The sequence below is a fragment of the Buceros rhinoceros genome, unplaced genomic scaffold, assembly GCF_000710305.1.
Source record: "Buceros rhinoceros silvestris isolate BGI_N320 unplaced genomic scaffold, ASM71030v1 scaffold5760, whole genome shotgun sequence".
Classification (NCBI taxonomy): domain Eukaryota; kingdom Metazoa; phylum Chordata; class Aves; order Bucerotiformes; family Bucerotidae; genus Buceros; species Buceros rhinoceros.
The window spans coordinates 1-15,854 of NW_010391176.1; the positions used below are offsets into that span (position 1 = coordinate 1).

Below are 15,854 nucleotides of genomic sequence, written 5' to 3' on the forward strand. Positions count from 1 at the left end.
AAAGCTGTGTGTACAAAATTCAGGCTCTGTTTTAGGGATGCCCCTGCCCGCTGGTTTTGGTGAGAGAGGCTCTAAGGCAAGGGCTTGAAAACTACCCGCAGTCATGGTGCAGAAGAAGCAAAATCTCTGGGTAGCAATGATAAAGAAGAGCAAAGCTGGTCATCTCACTTTAGAGCAAACCCACCATTGACAGTCACTCTGCCTGCCCATCTACAAAATTCAGGCTCTGTTTTAGGGATGCCCCTGCCCGCTGGTTTTGGTGAGAGAGGCTCTAAGGCAAGGGCTTGAAAACTACCCGCAGTCATGGTGCAGAAGAAGCAAAATCTCTGGGTAGCAATGATAAAGAAGAGCAAAGCTGGTCATCTCACTTTAGAGCAAACCCACCATTGACAGTCACTCTGCCTGCCCATCTAAAAGTGTATCTGTAGAGCCTCCTGCTCCGAAGAAGTCTTCTGTTTTTCTTTTTTTTTTTCAGAATGCCCATTACTGAGACATGCAACATTTATTACACCTGATGAGGTTCTCCATTTTAAGTATTTGCCCTATATGGATCTAGGCCAGCACCGAGTGCTTTGCAAAGAACGATGTCTGTGTTTCTAAGCAACCTGTCTGGAGCTCAGTGGACTTGGATGGGTTTTCCGTGGTTTTGGAAAGGCTCCTGAGACTCATGAAAAGCATCTAGAGGCCATGCTACAATGGATCAACACAGCAGGCTTGCTATCAAATCTTGCCAAGTGTCACTTCAGGCAGGCAAAGCTGTCTTCCTGGCTGCATAACTTTTCCATTGTGACTGTGTCTCTGCAGTTACAGATGCTCTGCCACCAAAAGAAAACCCAAACGCTCTTTTTTGTTTCCTACACTGTGGTTTGCAGAGTTATTCCCTTAAATATGCTTTGGGCATGAGCACGTTAAAAATGTTACTTTGCAGTTTCTTAGGGATGGTGCAAGATCGTATCTTTGTTGACTCCAGCACTAAGTGCTGGTGCCTCACTGTATTTGGAATTTGCTCTTTTTTTTTTGCTGGAATTTAGGGAGGCAGTGTTGGAAAGGACCATGCGCTTGCTTCAAGAGTACCGACAAAAGTTAAGAGTGATTATTCTACTGGTTATGCCTTCTCACACAGGTGAGAAGACCCAGGGAGCTACGCGGAGAGAGCTGTGGCTGCCCCCAGGCAGCTGCCTCCGGGGAAACACTTGAAAACTGGAGAGAGGTGTATCTGTGGAGGGTAGAGACTCTAGGTAATGGAGATGCCAATGAAGTCTGCTGTGTCATCGTGCTCTAAGCACATGGAGGCAGGGGGAACTGGGATACACCGTGTGTGCTAGGGAAACTGAATGTGGAAGCTTGGCTAAGTTCTAGGTCCAGGTTGCACAAAGATTGAACAAAGCCAGTTTGTCCCCTTTTCTTTCTCAACATTTCCTGCACCGTGTTTATCACTGCCATTATCCAAATAACTAAAAGAGAGTGATCTAAGAATGAGCAATAGGTAGGCAGGTCCTTCTGTTTAACCTTTTAGTCGCTATGTTGCAATCTGAAGCAACACCCATCTCAGTTTGGGTTCTTAGTCATGGTGGTTGTTTTCCAAAAGTACTGAAAAGATCCTTTCTTTTTGTGCTGTGGCAGATAGCGAGGATGACTGCATTGGGAGGATGTTTGATAAAAAAAAAAGTGTCTGGATTGTTGGAATTTGGATGATATTGAATATTCTTTGTTCACAGTCCAGTTTTTGGAGATAAACTCTGTTTAATAGGGGAGAAAAAAAAAACAACCAAGAAAATAACACACTAATCATGTTGAAGTGCGGTTGAGAATTCACTTGTCTAATTGTCAGTTTTTCTGAAGTTATTCAGACACATTATTTTTCCTTTTATTCTATGCGGAATAGTGTGTAGGAGTAAGAGGTCAGAGATGAAAAAGAAAAGAAAAAAGAATTGACACAGGAACTTGGATTCAAACACTCATTTGACGAATACCAAGATGCATGACCAGGATAGCAGTGAATCAGAGGCATAAACTCATTTTTTCTTTGCTTTTACAGATTATGAAACACTTAAGGTGCTCAGAAGTTTGAACCATAATTACAGTAGTAGGAGGGGCTGCTGTCAACTGGTAGACATCTTTGCACATAGTGGAGGAAAACTGATTTATTCTAGTGAGGAATTTGGCCTGATAGACCTAAAAAGAACCTAATTAACAGATACTAACAAGCTAATTATATGAATCAATAAAGACATTTTGACTAGAGCTTAAACTATTAGAAGCAGGTTATTTTCCAGCCTTATTTTCTTAAAATCATAATTGTTGAGTGCAGATTTAAAATGTTATTATGCCAAAATGGAAAGCGGGTGTTTCCAGAAGCACAGGATAGTCAAGAGAAGACTTTCTGTGGAGTCCAGGATGCTTTAGATTGATTTCCAAGGTCTGTCTGATCTCACCCACCCAGGTGTTGCAGTGTCCTGATCTCCATTACTTGAGTAGAGCTGCCCTTTCATTTTAGGCAGGAGAAGAACCTGCCAGAGGAATCAGGCTGCACAGTCTGAAAAGCACTAGTTTGGGTTGCCAGACAGAGTGCTGTGGCCCTCTACCAGATCAAAGACCTTGCTGATGACCGCAGAACAGCAAAAATGGCTTTAGATGTCTGCACACCACTGGAAAAACCAACACAAGCACTTTCAGAGGTTGTACAGGTGCAGAGGATAAAATTTGGGGTGTGCACATGGACGTTTCCTCAGCCCCGAGAACCTCATTCAACATGTGTATCAAAGGCCTTCAAACTTTAATCCTGTTATGTGTCAGAGCCCAGCGTCCTTATAGCTCAACTCAGTCACGTCCTGTGGTAGTACTGCACAACAACTGTCTCTTCAGGTGGCTTAATGGTTGCCTGCTTTTTTTCTGTTTACCAGTCATGAAAATGTCAATAGAATCACATCATTTTGGTGGTGGTGGTGGGAGGGGGAGTGTGGGGAGATGTGTGGCAGGATGGATTTTCCTCTAAAGCTAAAATGTGCTGGGTTTGATTTTTTTTTTCTTCTTTTTATTTTTTTCTGGAAAAAATATCCTCTTTTTATTGGAGAGATTTCCTGCTTGCATAATGTTTCCAGGAAATCCATACAGGCCCATGCCAATGTTTATTTTTTGACATAATAAACATTTGTAGAGGAAAAAGAATGAGCAGATGAAGATTTTAAAAAGGGATGTAGAGCCAGAGTTGATGTGAGGAGTTAGGCTATTTAATGATCTCTCTCCACAGTGCCTAGGATAGTTTATCAGCTAATCCTCCCTGTCTCCAGTGCTTCAGGAGCTGATACTGTAGGGATGTCTGGAGTCCTCGCTGATTTCTGATATGCCAGGAGTTTACCTTGTCCTTAGGAAATTGAAGGAGGGTGGAAGATCCTTATCTCGAAGTGCAGGCTGTACTCTGTAGATGCTGGGCCTGCAGAAGTAGGGATTACATGGTGTTTGGGGAGAGGATGGTGGTGTCCCAGGGCTTGGTTGTCTCCATGAGTGAGTGCCATCAATGCCTCTGGAGGTGGTGCTGAGAGGAGAGGAGAGGAGAGGACAGCTGTGACTGTAAGTGTCTTTGCGTGTCTTCAGGTAGACAATGACCGACGGGATCTGGATATGAACAACAAAGATGTTGATGCTGAGAAGATGACACGTTTTATTCGGATGAACGAGCTTCGCCTGGTGACAGAGTACAACCCTGTGGTAATTACCAGCTCCCTGCAGCCCTCATCCTGGCACTTGGCCTACTGCTCATGGGTGTCCAAGAGTTTGCATAACTAGATGTGTGCAGTGGTTGTGGCAATTGTCTGGAGGGGGTTAGGGAAGCCACTCAGCTCTTCACTGCTACTCCATATGAGGACTGGAAGCCAATGCTGTGCTGGAGTGTGCAAGTGGGATGGGGAGAGGAAGGGAGACATGGCAGTTCCTTTAGCTTTCCACTCCTGCTAGCAATGCTGCTTCCTCCCATGGGCATTTGCCACATTGCACCATGCCTTCAAACCCTGTTCAGCCAGGATCCCCTGTCTTTGGTTGAGAAGCCTTTAGAAAGATGGAAACTCAAGTTACCTAAGCCAAGAAGGAAGGCTTTTCTTCACCATGCAGCACATAGGGCTTGACATAAACCCAGCTATTTAAAGGCATATTCAAGAGCTGATTGGAAACTCTCCAAGCAAAATTTTTCCCATCCCCACCATCCCTTATTCCAGAATTCACCAGTTCATCAACAACAAAAAAATCAGACGTAGGATCCTTCCATGTTGGCCATCTTCATTAGCTCACTAATCTGACTGGCAGTGGCAGGGTCCCAGTGCTCCTACCACTATAGAGAGTGACCAAGGATTTACGTTTCTCGGAAATCCTAGCAGTTCACTGGGCTTATTGCTGTGAAGTCAGTAGGTCTTAGAAGGCCTGATAACCACAAGGCTGAGACTTTATCATTGGTGATGGGGTCTTCTGCGGACTTCTGGATGGCTACAGCGATGCTGACCAGGCTCAGTTTAACCAAAGGAGAATGGCCCAGCTTGTTTCAAAGCTATACCTTCTCAACTGATGCCAAGAATCAGCTGACACATTTCCCACTTCGTGTACAGCCCACCAGTTGAGAGAGCGTTTAATTTTGGAAATGCAACTTTTTGTTTACAGAATTAAACACTGCAGAAATTCTGTTTTTTCCTAAAAAAAGAAGAAAAAAAAAGTGGATTTGTTTTTTCATCTTGATAAGGGATGTGAAAAATGCCTTTCAAAATCACATTTCTGGGGACAGAAAAGCTGTATCCTACCCCACCATCTTCGCAGCCCTTTGAGAACAAGTCATGTTAGTCAGGATGTTCTTGTTATCTTTGTAGTTGCCCAAGCCTTCTGAACCCTCGGAGCCTCCACCGCATTTTTTGGCAATTCAGTAGATCATGGCTACTTCTTCATGCATTTCTGCTGATGCTTTGGGCCCTTGATCCATGACATCCTGTTTGGCACCCAGGCTGTCTCTCTGACCGAGAAGTCCTGAGCTGTTCAGCTGGTCACTTCCATCCTGACTGGCAGTACGGATGTTGTTCCAGTTTTTTTTTTTTTTTTCTGGACCCTCTGGAGTCCTATCAAGGTGTTGCAGTGAACAGCGGTGCCTCCCGCTGTCTCTGACCCAAAGCCCTCCCAGCTCCGCCAGTGTAGCTTGGCTTTCTTGTAAATATTTACTCCCAGTGCGTGTGCTGTTTACATCAAAGAATGCTGCTGGTCAGCAGGGGCTGGGGTCATGCCGATCGCACTGAGTGCTGCCAGGAGTTTCTCTCCCCATCCTTGGGGCCCTTACTGTTTCTCCCACATTCTTTAGGCATTTTTAGGCAATACTTACCCTGTGGGCTTTCCAGTAGAGTCAGATGTGACCTGGCCATGTTGATGAGCTCTGCTGATTACTCTTGCTCAAGGCTGTGTGGGCAGGCACACCCATGTGTGGAGCTGCCAGAGGAACTGCTGTTCAGCCCTCTCTACTCTCAGTCCAGCCTTGTTATGGCCCTTGGTGCTGGCTTCACCCTCACCTGCAGCCCCGTCTGTTCCCATGAAGTCTTCTAATGCTCTCCAGCTTTGGTTTGCATCCTCTCTACTCTGCCCTGCTACATCTGCACACCACCAGAGAAGTGAAGGGATACAAAATAATCTGATAAACATTAGACTAATAGCAGAGTCCCCACTGCCGAATACTAGATGCTTTGCAGTACGTGGCCCTTGCCAGCATGCACTCACTGACCCCTTCCTTTTTACTTCTGGAGTGTGTGGAAACTTTCTTCTCCTGCTGGCAGGGAGCTGCACAGTTTGCTCCTCCGTGGTTTCAGTGGCATGGAGGAGGCAGCAGGTCTGGCCCAGGTGCTGTTTAGTTTGAGGGAGAGGCTGCAGGGCTGCAGGAAGCGGTCAGAAGGAAAAGCAAGATGATGAGTGAGTGAGTGAGTGCCTGGAGGTGGTGTGGTGGCTTCTTGGGCAGTGCCAGCCCTGTCTCCTCACAGAGGGTCAGTGTGTACTGCCTGCTTGGCCCTCGCCCAGGGAATGAGGGGCAGTCGGCTCCAGATCTTCTCTGTGTATGAGACTACAGAGGCAATTTTAACCCTCAGCACTCTGGAATGTCCAGGCCCTGGGGTTGCTGAAACGCTAAATTCATCCGCATCCTACATACAGCTTAACGCTAAAGAAGGGGAATAAGGGGAGACACCAACAATGACACCACAAATCCTTCCCTCTTTCTTGCTTCCACTTCAGCTGGCTGCTGGACCTCAGTAATTCAGGGCATTCTTATGTTCAGTGTTTGCTGGCCTTCCCTCTCCACTTCCTTACTCCTCTAGACTTCGGATTGCTGTATCCAGTCAGTCCTTCTGCCTAGTCACTGGCTATCCTGAGGCCGCTGATGAACCCTTGTGGTCTTCATCTTGTGGACTCTCATCTCAGGAATGAGAAAAGCCAGAAGGTTAAGTGCTTCCACAAAGAACCCAGATTGGATCCCTCATGGTTTAAAGAAAGCTGTCCTGCTTGTGAAGCTGATTTGCAAAAAAATCTCAGCTGAGACATGAGGACTGATGTCCTGCTGGCACTACATCCAATGCAGATCGAGTGTTCTCAGTCTCCTTGTCTGTGTGTGTTTCTCTCTCTGTGGTGGCCGTATTTTCGGCAGACAGCAATAGGTGTGATGGAGAGTTCGCTCCAGCTTAACCTTCTCCTGATCACAGACAAGATGTCCCCAAAGCACCCCAACCGAATGCGCACATATCGGGCGGCAGCAGAGATCTTCAAGGGGAAGGTAAGTCCAGACAGAGCGGAAGGGAAGACATTAGGGAGAAAAAAGGGAAAACAGTGATTTCTCCCATGGATGGGGAGGGCATAATCTCCTTCTCTGTGCATTAGGGGAGCAAAGGCCAAGTGACAGGAAAAGAGGATTAGCTGGGTAATTAAGAGAAGGGGTTGTATCTGTTTGCCTTTTGCCGGTTTGCCTCCTCGTGGGGAAAATATCCTCTGTATCCTGCTCCTCTGGTCCCTCAGTGGGACATTATGTACTTTCTTGCTTCTGCTCCAGTTTTGTTCCCTTGTGCTGGAAGATGACAAACAGCTGCTGCTGGACTTCAGTCTGACGATGGTTGCATTCCATTGGTGTGAGAGGTGTTTTTGTACATACAGCCTGCAAGATGCCAAGGAGCATTATATAAGTGACCAGATAACAATTAATGTCGTGGTGCTTCTTAACCCTTAGCCTTCTGGTTGGATCCCGGGGAAATGGCTATTTTAAAGGCGTTGCAAATTGGTTTGTCAGATTTCCCACTCTAAGGTGTTGGGATAGACATGGCCTTTCAGAGAAATTTCACCTGGTTCCCACCCTTCTATGGGCATAGTTCCCCAAATAGGAAATCATCCCATGGCTGATTCTCTGCCACTAGCTGGATTACAGGGGAATTCGTGTCTGGGTAACAGAGGAAGGAACGGGTGAGCAAAGGAGGACTGGGAGAAACAGAAGGGCATTGGAGGCAAGGGAGAACAGCAGATAGGAGAGGGGGCAGAAGGTCACTGCAGTGGGGAAGGCTGAGCTGATGGGCTGTGGAAGAGTTCTTTCTGGGAGAAGTGTGGAGCTGGAAAGAGTTGGGGTTTGAGAACAAGAACATGTGCATGCATCTGTCTGTGTGGCAGATTAAAAATCAAGTATATCCTCATCTTCAAATGGAGAGGCCACTTCAAAACAGTGCACCCTCAAAAGTTTTGAGACTTGTTTATGGCAGGACTGCTTTGGACCTTGTCATCTGTCCCACCCATTTGCAAAACACCAGGCAGAAACCATGCACTGAAGTTGAAAGTGTTTTGTTTTGATGAATATATAGCGATAAAAGAAAACTCATTTATCTGAAAAATTCCAGCCGTCTCGTGGGAGATGTGTGCTACATTGACACCACTATCCCTGTCCTATGTGAGCAGCAGAGTCTGATACAGGTTTCCCTCAAGCACCTAACTCTTCTAACACAACACATTACTGTTTAGCATCACTATCCTTTGCTGATGCAGCTGCAGCTGGTTTTCTCTTCATGTGACATGCCTAGATATGAGAAAATGTGAATAATTTTCCTAGAACTACTTCACAAAACTTTGGATAAAATGTTGTACTGAAGATAATTTATGCATTGCCAGCAAGCCAAATATAACTTTTTTTTTTAATTCTTGCAGGCAAGTTTCCCACCAAATCAGTCTAGAAGTTTGTCAGAGTAAAATACAGAGATGAAAGATGTGGGAGATTGATTAATTATTTCCACTTTACTGCAGCAATACTGTAGATATAGAGACGTAGAGTCCAGTAAGTTGTTTTTCCCAAAGGAGATGTACTCTGAGGAGTAAATGATTTGGACTGCCCTCTTACAAAGCAGTAAGAGCAAGCTAGGATCCCACTGTTTGAGTCTGAAATCTGAATATTAAGGAGTAAGCAGAGCAATATGCCCACTTAGGTTTGTCTCCATTGCTCTGTCATGTAGAAAGACATGAATTAGTTTGAGAATCAGAAGCAGCCACTGCACAACACCATGGAAATCTCTGTTGACCAGTTTTCCTAAGTGGAATTATTTGTTATCAGGACTACCAAGTTAACTCAGGTTTACTTCAAAACAAGTAAATATTGAGTAGATTTTGCCTTTTTGCAGTTTGCAGATTGTCTGTGAATAATTGCAAGATTCTTGAATTAATTTCAGGATTACCAGTGAATAATTCATAGCCTGTGGGCTGGTGTGAAAGACTTGTTTGTGCTGCAGGGTTAGTGCTTTCAGTGGTTTGAGTAAGGCATCATTGCTGGGCAGTGGAGAGGTGTTGAGGCTCCCTGCGAGCATGTATCACTGCATCCAGCAGTGCTTTACAGTGATTGCAGAGTGACAGAACAGAGTGGGGACTCTTGGCCTGTGTTGCAACTTCTCTAAAAGCCAGTACAGAACACAAACTGAGCCCTGAGAGGGTTCCTAAGCAGGAGAAGGGGCACTGATCTTTTCACGCATTTCTGCTGCACTCCGAGGGAAGAGGAGTCCTTGTCATTGTCATCACCATCTGGAGGGAGAAGAGAAACTCATTGCCTGGCTTGATGGAGAGATGAAGTGAAAGTGTGAAGAAAGTCATAGAATCATAGCATCATCTAGGTTGGAAAAGACCCTTCAGATCATTGAGTCCAACCATTAATGGCATCATGAAGAAGTGATCCACCTGCCAGTTCCTGGTTTAAGTTCCCTTCATCTCTGCTTTATGATATTTTCGTTTTTGCCTAAGAGGAAGCTAAGATTTTCTTCTGGAGGATCCACGAGGCTGTATGATGAGGACTTTTATTTGAAAACAGCCTGAACTGCACCCTGAGCAGCAGTGAGTGTCTGAAGGCAGTCTAGATTCCTCAGATGTTATCGTGGAACTTGGGGGCTATAAAATGCTGGAGAGGGAAATGCAATTGTTAGATTATGCTCAGCCAGCAAGAGCTGGCAAGAGTAAGAAGAAATATGGTACTTTTCTAGCAGACTTTAAGAAACAATTACGGGTGGGTAACAGTGAACAGAGCTCAAGAGCACTGCAGCTGCAGAATTGAATCCACCAGCCTTCTTGGAAGTCTCCCACTACAATCAAATATGTTCTTATTTGAGAAAGTACTGCCAAGAGTCCAGGCTTTCTACTGGAAAGGGAATGTCAGGGTTTGTGTTGCTAGGCCAAACTAGCATAAGCATCTTCAGTTTTCTTTACACAGTATCAGAGTATAATATGACAGTTAGAGCTGATGAACCTCATGGGTGTTTGCAGAAGTTTGAATAAGATGATGTTTGGAATATCAAAAGCAGCTCTCGCTGCACTGGTATAACTATATAATATCAAAATGGTTTTGGATAGAGATGTTTGCAAAGTCCCTTTTAATGTATATGTAGGATCATTTAGAAATGGATTCTAAGAAACTCCTGAAAGTCCTTCAGGAGTTCCTTCATGGAAAGGAAAGGACAGTGCTCTTTCTTTTGCAGACAGTCATTTATACACTTCTTATTTTTCTTGTCAGACATTGATTGCTCCAGAACTGAGAGAGGCAATATTTATAGATGCCTCTTTTAGCCATAAACAGAGGAGTCTGTAAATATGGATTGTCTATGTCACTTAACAAATATCTGCAATAAAGTTGTTTTTATAGCTTGCTTTTTTTAAAATCCATGACTGATGTTTCCATTTTGCTTTGATTTACTATGTAAGCTATGTAAGAAATTGCTCAACTTTAGAATTTGATCTTTTTGGTTATACAGTCTCCTCAAAGAATTATGGTTGCAGCTACATGAATTTCAAAGTCAAACAATGGATATAAGGCTTGGTCATCCTTCCTGTTTATCTTCATTAGAGAAAACTAAGCAACAGTCATTGGTTTGTACCATGGCAACACTATTTTCAATTAACTTTAATTGCTTGGGCAATAACATAGTTCCATATTTTAGTATTTACTAGGAATGCGATGTTCTAAAAGCACTGGGCTCGGAATCTAGTTGTCGAGACACCAGTGTACAAAATTTTCTGAAAGAGAGCTTATTGCAAGTGACAGTGGACAGATAATACCATATATTGAGGGAAGAATTTGTGTCAGGAGTTCCTCATCCATGCAGGAGATCCTTCACTGTCAGTAGCAGAAGACCTCTGAACACAGGCAAGAAGTTTGTTACAAAATGAAACAAATTCATGGAAATAATTTCAGAATGAAAAAAAAGGCCATTGTACAGGATAGCATGAAATAGAAAATGAACTTTCTGTTTGGGATGTAACTACCTGGTTTCTAGCAGTGACGTGAGAGTTGGCATCGTAAGTGGGATTTGTTTTGGTGAATTATAGCTTTGGTAAGTTGTCTGAGCAAAGTCTTTAGGCTCTTTTCAGCAATTATAGAGAAGGACAGGCATATCCTTCCATCCCTTCTAAAATATATGGAATAAAGTGTCTGTCACTGTTTATTGTACAGGTTACCTAGATGACTGAACGAGACAAGACTTAAGATATAGATGACAGAAGTTAGGCTAGGTGAATCTTGTCTCATGGTCAGTATAATTTTGCATGATCATGTATTCATTCTTTATAATTAGAGCTGGCTGGGAATCTCTGAACGAAATAAATTCCTCATGAGAAAATGCCTGTTCCACCAGGTGGCATCTATCGAGGAAATGTCCCCATTGGGAAACCTGCTCAGTTTCCAGCTGCTGAGGAGACCAGGCTTCCAGTGCTTGTGGCCTCAGTACCAACACACCTTACAGACTGCCTCACAGGTGTGACTTTGAGGCCACGTGGGCCTTGGTAGGACCTTGGGAGTACATCTCCAGCATAGGATGCATGGCTTGTCCTTTTGCTGAAGGAGGATTCATCCCATATCAGAGCACCTACCGGGAATGTGTCATTCTAAAACATGTGTGATAAGCATTAAGGTGTCTTCTTTCAAGCAGCAGTGGACAAATGCAATTTCCATCTCTCCTGTAATTTTGGAATATAAGAGGGGGGAAGAGACTTTGGCTGTGCTTTGGCACCCTGTAACTCCTTGAACCATATGTGAGTCATTAAAGAGATCCAAGTCAGGAACTATGAATGATGTTATCTCAGGCTTTCTAGCTGAGGGGCCTGTTGTTTGTGTGGTTTTTGGTTTTTTCTGTAAGGAAGACGGTGTTTGGAGTTCTAAACCCCAACCTTTTTGTTCTTTCATTCTTACTCTGTTCTTAGCATTCAAGGACAAAATATGTACAGCTTTTTAGTTCTGGGATTTTTAAACAAAGGCTGGAAGCTCGATAAAGTGAAGAATGCTGACTAACATTTCTTTATATTACCATTTAAAAATCCTATTCATCTGTTTTAAAGGTGAAAGAGGTTTTGTATAGAAAGTGATGACATGTAAAATCCTAGGTTTTCTAGATGCTTTTCTTGATTAAATTGTTTAACATTTGATTAAGAAACTGTTGTTGACTAGTGAGTCTTAAATAGAGAAACCCAAAATCTGATGAATGAACTGGTAAAAATGTGATACCTTTTCCTGTTCCAACCCTCTGAAAGTTCTTCCCTCCAACACCAGCTCCTGTTTCCAGTTTGCAAGTTGGAAGAGGAGCCCTAAAACATAAGTATTGCTGCTCCAGCTGAAAGCCTCTTAGATCATGTCCTTAGACCTGTGAACCTTAGATTAACCCTTCTCCAGCTTGGTGTTTTATCCTGCAAAAAGATGGATTTGGCACTCTGTGCGAAGTTCCCCACAACCTGTCTGCTCACTAACTTGTTGCCCTTGGGGCACAGTTGGCTTTTGTAAGAGAGATTGCAAGAGGTAAATATCACACATCCAGTGAAAATGTTCCTGTTTCTGTGTTGCGGTGATTCACTGCAGTTAAACCTTACATCAGCTTAACTATCCCTCCTTCCCATAGGCTGATGCCTAGGAAAGATTTCAGTTATATATGGCTTTTTATAGAACATAAATTTAATAAAGAATCTGATATTTGCCAAGTTTGTTTTTAGAGAAGAAAGACGTTTTGAACTAACTTGAATGTCCTTGATTGAGAAGAAAGAAAAAATGAGTCACAGTCTGGGAGTTGGGCACATCATCTTCACGTTGCATTGCTTTTCTTTTTTAAAATTATTTTTTCATGTGTAAGTTAAGTCATAACCATGACTATGGATAGGTATAGTGAATATGCTAGGATAAAGAGAAGATAAAATGACACATGTGAGCTGGATGTTTGTTTCATTGACTTGAATGTCACCTGCCAAGGTATTCTATTAATCAGTCACTGATTAAATTATGCAATTGCTGTATTTATTTTCTTTTATAAAATCTATACATACTGTTTGTGTTTAGTATTAACAGATAATTTTAACAAAGATTTTTAAGATAGCTCTCTATTTACTGGTAATCTTTCAGATTCCAAAATTTTAAATTTGTACCAATTCCTACTGGACTTGTAAGATCTCAGTTGAAATTTACTCTTAAAATAAAATCATGGAGCTGGTCACCAATTCCGATAAATCTGTACTATTGAATTATCCCAGCAGAATCCTAATCCCTGTTTTGATCTTGCTTTCCTAGACTGTTCCTGAGTCTAGAAAAGTGTATGTCTGTCTCATCCTGGCTTGTTCATTGCTGGACTTCTCTGCCCAGGTTTGAACAACCCTCCTCTAAGCTGGGCTGTATGGACATTGGTGTCTTGCCAAAACCTTCTGTTTCCCAATTTCTGTTCACTGCAGCTCACTTAAATATGTCCTTTGTGTTTGGTACTTCTGTGGTTTTATCCTTGCAAGCTCCTGCTGCCCTATACTTCACTCCCACCTGCTTGCAATTGAGTTTGATTCTCCACACACCAAAATGCCTTTTTACTCTGTGCTTTGGGTCTTGCATGGATGTGAGCATCTTACCTAAATAACATGCAAATAGAGGAGTCGGCTTCATTTACATATGTTACTAAGATAAAAGGCATCTTGTTTCTCATCTATTAAGAGAATAGAAGTGGAGACTGCCTTCCTGCCATACTGTAGGTATATTTTTAAAGAAGGTGACAGAAGACATTTTGTTTGGTAGTGTGAGTCTGGACTTAAAAAAATACAGAAAAATGCACTGCGTGAAGCAGTTAGAGAGTGGCACAAGAAAGTATTTTCTTAACTGACCATGGTAGGTTTTCTCTAACTCTTTATAAAAATACCACTATTAATCTTCATATGATCACTATTTGGGGATCTGTTCTCTCTGTCTCAGTTTCTGTTTTGCTCACGTTTCCTCTCCTATTGCCATCACAGATTCTCTTTATCCTGGTAGACAGCAATTTGAAGAGCAATGAACGAGTAGTGTCATTCTTCAAACTGAAGAAGTCCCAGCTGCCAGCTCTGGCTATATTCCACACACCAGATGAGGAACACGATGTGTTGTCTCTGGATGAAGTCTCTGTTCAACGAGTACAGGACTTCTGTAATCGTTTCTTACAAAGAATGCAGAAGGTAAAGGGGGACTCCTGTGCAGTCTACAGGAAGTTGGGATCTTGTAGGATGATGCGGTTGCTCACAAAACTCTTGCAGAAGATGATTTCAGTTTCTTGAGCTCCTCCCTACCCCTGCCATGTCCTCTTTCATTTTTGTTTGCACCTGAATATTGGAAAAGCATTTGATTTAGAGCAGAGCAGAGATTAATGTGTTTGCAGAGCCTCTTTGTTAATTGATCTCTACCTTCTAATCTATAGCAAGACTTCGTTGTTCTCTGCAACTGTATGAAGGTCTCAGTGAAGCATCCCAGAAAATACTGGGAAGAGCATCTGAGGAGACAGAGTGAAGGGTGCTTTTGGACACTGAGAATGGGTGTGAATGGTGACTGGCAGCCTGTAGGAGAGAATCAGAGAGACAGTGGCATGGACGGGAATGAGATCTATCAAGAAGGCCACAAAACAGAGTATACAGTCAAGGACTCAGAACTCTACCAGAGGTCTCTGCTGGGAGGGGGACAATTTAACGTCTATGTTCATTCAGTGCTAAGACTTGTCTCTATGTCTTCCTATAGCACAGAGGCTTTGTGTGTCAGGACCCTGTGTTGTGCAGTTGAAATGGGCTAGGCAGGCAGTGGCATGGACAACAGAGGAAGGCGTTTAGGTTGATTTTTTCCCATTTATCACTATGCTGAGAAACCGAGAACCTTCAAAACTGATTTCATGTCTCTAATATGTTTTAGGAAGATGATGAACCTGAAGAGAAGGCCCGCAATGAGGAACTCTGATTCTTTCTCAGCCAGCAGGATGATTGTACCCAGTCATCTGTTTCTGGTGTATGAAGAGTTCACTGAGCCTGGAAGTTCATGAATTCCTGGAATGGCAGGATTAAGGGGCCAAGTCAGTCATGGATTCCTGTCTTCATGCCATGTACATAAATGCTGTCTGTCCTCTCTAGGAATCTCTTCTCCCTTCTCGTTTGTTTGCTCCAACTCTCTTTTCTCAGTACTCAGGGAGCTCTGGTATTGCCCTACACTGTGTGTCCTTCCATGCCACCTCTGTTGGAGCAAAGGGTGATACAGAAAAATGGCAATATCAGAGATAAAGCTCATAGTTCCCAGAGATCAGTTTCCCTCATTCCCTTTGCTTTTGGTGCTGTGCTGGGATCCACTGTCAGCTTCTCCTCACCATAGGAACAGATCGGTTGCTTGATATGGCATGAACTTTTCCTTGTATTTTGCTAAATAAAGTGGAAAGTGAATAGCCTGAATTTTTATGCAAATACATGATTTCCCACTCATCATGTCTTTCACTTAAGGACAGCCCGTGCATTTCTGAGTAAACTCAAAAATCTCCTTTCTCGGAATTTAAGCAGGCTTGCAATGCCAAACCAGTCAGATTGGTTGCTAAGAATCATTCCCCATGGAACTGGACCCATCATCAACAGGTATTTCCACCAGGATGAGAGATTTCTCTGAAGATATAGGATCAGAACAGCACTGAGCACAGCAGGTCTGAGCTCGTGCTGCAAAAATGAATGAGCCTAAGATGCAGATTGAGGCTAAGATGAATGAGAGCTGTGGCAGAAGAGCAGTGGAAAGTTGCATTGTAAGATAGGGCATATCTCCACACTGCATTAGAGGGAAACACTGATGTTTGTGCACTGACCGCAGACATCTCTTGAAGGTCCCATCACTGGCATGGATGGGATGGTGTCTCTGCAGGTGAGGTGTATGAGCCGTCCCTGTTCTGCTGTACTAGCTGCATGCAGTAGGCTTGCCTCATACTTGGCTCAGCAGCCTCTGGCATGAAGTATGGATGCTCCTGTCATACAGTGACATTGTCTCTCAGGGCTTGGAAGACTTCGCTTGGGACAAGGAGACTAAGAGATGTAGAGCTGAGAAACCCTGGCCCTTT

General features: G+C 43.4%; 1 protein-coding gene across 1 annotated transcript; it reads left to right on the forward strand.

Moving 5' to 3' along the window:
- Window positions 1-1,053: 1,053 nt before the first annotated feature.
- Window positions 1,054-14,725, forward strand: ERP27 (endoplasmic reticulum protein 27). The gene is made up of 5 exons (XM_010140422.1): window positions 1,054-1,123; window positions 3,530-3,708; window positions 6,656-6,781; window positions 13,762-13,959; window positions 14,681-14,725. The coding sequence occupies exons 1-5, from the start codon at window positions 1,054-1,056 to the stop codon at window positions 14,723-14,725; spliced, it is 618 nt and encodes a 205-aa protein (XP_010138724.1).
- Window positions 14,726-15,854: the final 1,129 nt, after the last annotated feature.

What these genes read in the sequence shown, in the direction of transcription:
- ERP27 (XM_010140422.1), top strand. Translation starts at nt 1,054, where the DNA reads ATGCGCTTGCTTCAAGAGTACCGACAAAAGTTAAGAGTGATTATTCTA. An exon ending in TGACAGAGTACAACCCTGTG is followed by an intron (nt 3,709 to 6,655) that starts GTAATTACCAGC and finishes TATTTTCGGCAG; the next exon opens with ACAGCAATAGGTGTGATGGA. An exon ending in TCTTACAAAGAATGCAGAAG is followed by an intron (nt 13,960 to 14,680) that starts GTAAAGGGGGAC and finishes AATATGTTTTAG; the next exon opens with GAAGATGATGAACCTGAAGA.